The sequence below is a fragment of the Bombina bombina genome, chromosome 7 (genome assembly GCF_027579735.1).
Source record: "Bombina bombina isolate aBomBom1 chromosome 7, aBomBom1.pri, whole genome shotgun sequence".
Lineage (NCBI taxonomy): Eukaryota > Metazoa > Chordata > Amphibia > Anura > Bombinatoridae > Bombina > Bombina bombina.
Genome location: NC_069505.1, coordinates 516,626,055 through 516,632,054, shown reverse-complemented (window position 1 = coordinate 516,632,054; position 6,000 = coordinate 516,626,055). Strand labels below are relative to the sequence as shown.

Sequence of the window (6,000 nt, the reverse complement as noted above, 5' to 3'; positions counted from 1 at the left end):
AAGTGGTCCTCCAGACGGGCAGAAGTCTTCATCCAGACGGCATTTTCTATCTTCATCCATCCGACGCGGAGCGGCTCCATCTTCAAGACATCAGACGCGGAGCATCCTCTTCATCCGACGACTACCTAACGAATGAAGGTTCCTTTAAGTGATGCAATCAGCCAATAGGATTGAAGGTCAATCCTATTGGCTGATCCAATCAGCCAATAGGATTGAACTCGCATTCTATTGGCTGATTGGAAAAGCCAATAGAATGCGAGCTCAATCCTATTGGCTGATTGCATCAGCCAATAGGATTTTTTCTACCTTAATTTCGATTGGCTGATTGAATTCTATCAGCCAATCAGAATCTAAGGGACGCCATCTTGGATGACGTCACTTAAAGGTACCTTCAATCGTCTTTAGTCGTCGGATGAAGAGGATGCTCCGCGTCGGATGTCTTGAAGATGGATCCGCTCCGCGTCGGATGGATGAAGATAGAAGATGCCATCTGGATGAAGACTTCTGCCCGTCTGGAGGACCACTTCACCCAGCTTGAGGATGTATGTCCGGTCATCAGAACTGTAAGTCGATCTTCAGGGGGTTAGTGTTAGGTTTTTTTTAAGGGTGTATTGGGTGGGTTTTATTTTTAGGTTAGGGTTTGGCCCTGCAAAAGAGCTAACTGTAAGGGCAATGCCCATCAAAATGCCCTTTTCAGGGCAATGGGGAGCTTAGGTTTTTTTGATAGTATTTTATTTGGGGGGTTGTTTGTGTGGGTGGTAGGTTTTACTGTTGGGGGGGTTGTTTTTTTGTTTTTTTTACAGGTAAAAGAGCTGATTACTTTGGGGCAATGCCCCGCAAAAGACCCTTTTAAGGGCTATTGGTAGTTTAGTTTAGGCTAGGGTTTTTTTATTTTGGGGGGGCTTTTTTATTTTGATAGGGCTATTATATTAGGTGTAATTAGTTTAAATATCTGTAATTTGTTTATTATTTTCTGTAATTTAGTGTTTTTTTTGGATCAGCCAATAGGATTTTTTCTACCTTAATGCCGAATTCTATCAGCCAATCGTAATTCAAGGGACGCCATCTTGGTTGATGTAATTTAAAGGAACCTTCATTCTTCAGTTGGACTTCGTTGGAAGATGATGCTCCGCGTCGGATGTCTTGAAGATGGACCCGCTCCGCGCCGGATGGATGAAGATAGAAGATGCCGCCTGGATGAAGACTTCTGCCCGTCTGGAGGACCTCTTCTGGCTGGCTTCGATGAAGACTTCTGTCCATCTGGAGGACCACTTCGCCCGGCTTCGTTGAGGACTTCGGCCCGGCTGGGTGAAGACTTCTCAAGGTAAGGTGATCTAGGGGTTAGTGTTATGTTTTATTAAGGGGGGATTGGGTGGGTTTTAGAGTAGGGTTGGGTGTGTGGGTGGTGGGTTTTAATGTTGGGGTTATTGTATTTTTTTTTACAGGTAGTAGAGCTGATTACTTTGGGGCAATGCCCCGTAAAAGGCCCTTTTAAGGGCTATTTGTAATCTAGTAATGCTTAAGTAATGCGGTACCAGTCTTGACAGGAGAGGCTGTACCGCTCACTTTTTTGCAGACTCGTAATACCGTCGTTATGCAAGTCCCATTGAAAATATAGGATACACAATTTACGTAAGTGGATTTGCGGTATTAATGAGTCTGGCCAAAAAAGTGAGCGGTACACCTGTCATTTCAAGACTCGTAATACCAGTGTTAGGAAAAAAGCAGCGTTGGGACCTCTCAACGCTTCTTTTTAAGGCTAACGCAAGACTCGTAATCTAGGTGTTAGTTTGGAATTCAGTGCTATTGCAGTATCTTTTTACTGCACAACCGTGCATTTTACAGTTCTACTGAATTTAATGGTGCTTTGATAGCTTTAAAAGAGTATGCAGGGTCAGGGACATAACTACAATAATTATTGGATCCCCTCTTCAATTTTGATAATTAAATAAAATAAAATATTCTTGTCCGTATTTAGCCAGAGCAATGCTTGCTTATCTGTGCTGCAGAATATGATCTAAGATAAATATTTATATGTCAACATAATAAAAAATATATAAAATCTAAACTGTAGCCATAGTTAAAAACAAACAAGCAAACATTTCTTTGCAATATACTTTCATTATTTATTTTGACCCCTTATTTGTAATCTAACTATGATGCCAATGCTTTTTTTTTTTTTTTTTTTTTAAACGGAACCTTTTTTTTTAAATACAGACATATAAAAAACGCTTAACAAATTCACTGGGAATGTTGACATTTTAAAGTGATTATGAATGTTTACTTTTCAGTCCATAGTTATGCTCTTTTGAAAAATAATGTTTACGATGGAAAGACAAGATACATTTAAACTAGAGCTTCTTAATATAAAATATATATGTGTCTCTATGAGACTTCCGCAGTAAATATCCGTAGGACTATGATTTATTTTGGATTAAATAAAAAGACATGAACTTGAGAGTTTCCTCTCTATGTCTAGCCTGAAGCGATATTTATGGAATTTGCAAATTATGTGCTTCAAAATCTGTGAATTCCATTAAAATGATCAATTTTGATTCAACATATCTCTCTGTATAAAATCTAACGAGGTATGATACAGCACTGATATTTCATGGGGATATTGCCCAAGCCACTCCCCGTGGATTTGAGGCTAATCTCATCCTTGCTGATAACTGGCTTGAAGTTGAATTTTTGCAGCAGGTTTGTGAAGTAAATAAAAAGCTCCATCCTTGCTAGACTCTCACCAGGGCATATCCGTTTACCTGCAGGGGTGGATGGAGGAGAAAGGGGTTACAGGTCAGTTGGAAAGGAACCTAAATGTGGTATGTGTACCGATCCTATCTGTTTGTGTGCCATCTATCAGCCAGTCTGTCTGTCCATCACTGTTGGTGTGTCTAATTATCTCTGTCTGTCTATATATCTGTCTCACTGTCTTTCCATATGTCTGTTTGGCTTTCTTTCTGTCTGTCTTTCTGTCTGTATTTCCATCTGCCTGTCTAACAGATAATTCTATCTATCTATCATCATCATCTATCTATCTACAGTATCCCACAAAAGTAAGTTCACCATTTACATTTTTGTAAATATATATTATACCTTTTCAAGTGAAAACACTGAAGAAATGACACTTTGCTACAATGTAAAGTAGTGAGTGTATAGCCTGCATAACAGTGTAAATTTGCTGTCCCCTCAAAATAACTCAACACACAGCCATTAATGTCTAAACCGTTGGCAACAAAAGTGAGTACACCCCTAAGTGGAAATATCCAAACTGGGCCCAAAGTGTCAATATTATGTGTGGCTACCATAATTTTCCAGCACTGCCTTAACACTCTTGGGCATAGAGTTCACCAGAGCTTCACAGGTTGCCACTGGAGTCCTCTTCCACTCCTCCATGACGACATCACAGAGCTGGTGGATGTTAGAGACCTTGCACTCCCCCCCCTTCCGTTTGAGGATGCCCCACAGATGCTCAATAGGGTTTAGGTCTGGAGACATGCTTGGCCAGTCCATCACCTTTAACCTCAGCTTCTTTAGCAAGGCAGTGGTCATCTTGGAGGTATACTGCCCTGTGGCCCAGTCTCCAAAGGGAGGGGATCATGCTCTGCTTCAGTATGTCACAGTACATGTTGGCATTCATGGTTCCCTCAATGAACTGTAGCTTCCTAGTGCCGGCAGCACTCATGCAGGCCCAAACCATGACACTCCCACCACCATGCTTGACTGTAGGCAAGACACACTTTTTTTGTACTCCTCACCTCGTTGGCACCACACACCCTTGACACCAACTGAACCAAATAAATGTATCTTGGTCTCATCGGACCACAGGACATGGTTCCAGTAATCCATGTCCTAAGTCTGTCTCCAGCAAACTGATTGCAGGCTTTCTTGTGCATCATCTTTAGAAGAGGCTTCCTTCTGGGACGACAGCCATGCAGACCAATTTGATGCAGTATGGCCTGAGCACTGACAGGCTGACCCTCCCACCCCTTCTTTCTCTGCAGCAATGTTGGCAGCACTCATGTGTCTATTTCCCAAAGACAACCTCTGGATATGATACTGAGCATGTGCACTCAACTTCTTTGGTCGGCCACGGCAAGACCTGTTCTGAGTGGAACCTGTCCTGTGAAACCGCTGTATGGTCTTGCCCACAGTGCTGCAGCTCAGTTTCAGGTTCTTGGCAATCTTCTTATAGCCTAGGCAATCTTTATGTAGAGCAACAATTCTTTTTTTCAGATGTATGAGAGAGTGTGAGAGCGATAACACCAAATTTAACACACCTGTTCTCCATTCACACCTGAGACTTTGTAACACTAATGAGTCACATGACACCGGGGAGGGAAAATGGCTAATTGTGCCCAATTTGGACATTTCCACTTAGGGGTGTACTCACTTTTTTGCCAATGGTTTAGACATTAATGGCTGTGTGTTGAGTGATTTTGAGGGGATAGCAAATTTACACTGTTATACAGGCTGTACACTTACTACTTTACATTATAGCAAAGTGTCATTTCTTCAGTGTTGTCACATGAAAAGATATAATAAAATATTTACAAAAATGTGAAGGATGTACTCACTTTTGTGGGATACTGTATCTGTCTGTTTGTCTATGTTTCTGTCTGTCTATATCTATCTGTCTGTCTGTATTATTGTATCTAGATTTTGCTGCTATTTAATAATCTTCCATCAAAAAATAAAATAAAAAAACTACTTTACTTTTTCCTCTATTATTCCTATTTGTCTCCATTATTGTATAATCAGTTTAATGGAATGTCATCAATATATTGTGTCACTGTCATATATTGTTTCTTACCAATAGAAAAAGGAATGAGAGCATCATTCTTCTTAAAGCAGCCATTTTCATCCAGAAAGTTGTGAGGATCAAATTTGTTAGGTGTCTTAAACTGGGTGGGGTCATAAAGTGCAGAGGACAAGAAAGGGATTACATAAGTTCCCTGGAAAAGATAAATAAAACTGGCTGAAAAACAAATCAAAAGAGGCTTCCTAAAAAATGTAAGAGTTGGACAATTTTTTTTATTTTTTTTTTAAATATGCTTTTATGTCTCATTATAAAACAAGACAAAATACAGATTTTCATTTAGATATAGTCGAACTGCACAATTAACAATTTCATAATAAAAAAATAGGGCAATGCTCACTTTGAATTTCAAATAAGTAGTATAATTTTTTGACAATTTTCAAGCTTTCCTTTGATTTTTCTGTATGAATTATTGCACTAATATTCAGACAAAAAGAACGACCTTATCAACTAAATTTGGCCATGCTGAATTTTTGGTTTGTTTTTTTGAAACAAACTATTGTTTATTTGTATGTATATTTTTGGCACATGCACATGTCAATTCACTGTATATACAGTATTTGTGTGTATGTATATTTTTGGCACATGCACATGTCAATTCACTGTATATACAGTATTTGTGTGTATGTATATTTTTGGCACATGCACATGTCAATTCACTGTATATACAGTATTTGTGTGTATGTATATTTTTGGCACATGCACATGTCAATTCACTGTATATACAGTATTTATGTGTATGTCATCCCAGCGGTGGTGGTGCTCTTCTATCTTCATCCAATTTTTTTTCTTCTGATCCTCCATTGCCAATGTCCTTTTCATGCGAACACCTGCAGCACACTGAAAAGAAGATGGATGAAGATAGAAGACCGACGCTGGGATGAAGATGGACCACCATGTAGGAACCGGATTCAACTTTAATGAGTAAAATCTTTGGGGTTTAGTGATAGGTCATAGAAGATGAGATTGAAAAAAGACAGAGGTCCATCAAGTTTAACCTAAAGAAATCTTAATATACACTAAAAGCTCCAGTTGAACTTAAATTAATCCAATTAAAAATGGTAACCCTTTTAACACAAGCAATCATATCCCATAATTCTGTTTCTAGCCAGAAATCTAAACCATTTTTAAATGTATCTAAGGTATTAGCATTTACTACCTCCTTAGGTAATGAGTTCCAC

The 6,000-nt window shown here is 39.1% G+C and overlaps 1 protein-coding gene across 1 annotated transcript in view; it reads right to left on the bottom strand.

Moving 5' to 3' along the window:
- Window positions 1-2,101: 2,101 nt before the first annotated feature.
- Window positions 2,102-6,000, bottom strand: part of LOC128666937 (cytochrome P450 2F2) — a 122,877-nt gene continuing 118,978 nt past the window's right edge. The window contains exons 9-10 of the mRNA XM_053721759.1: window positions 4,814-4,955; window positions 2,102-2,762 (exon numbers count right to left, since the gene is read on the bottom strand). Coding sequence (XP_053577734.1) covers window positions 2,581-2,762; window positions 4,814-4,955 — 324 coding nt within the window. The 3' untranslated portion in view covers window positions 2,102-2,580. The remainder of the gene's footprint in view (window positions 2,763-4,813; window positions 4,956-6,000) is intronic.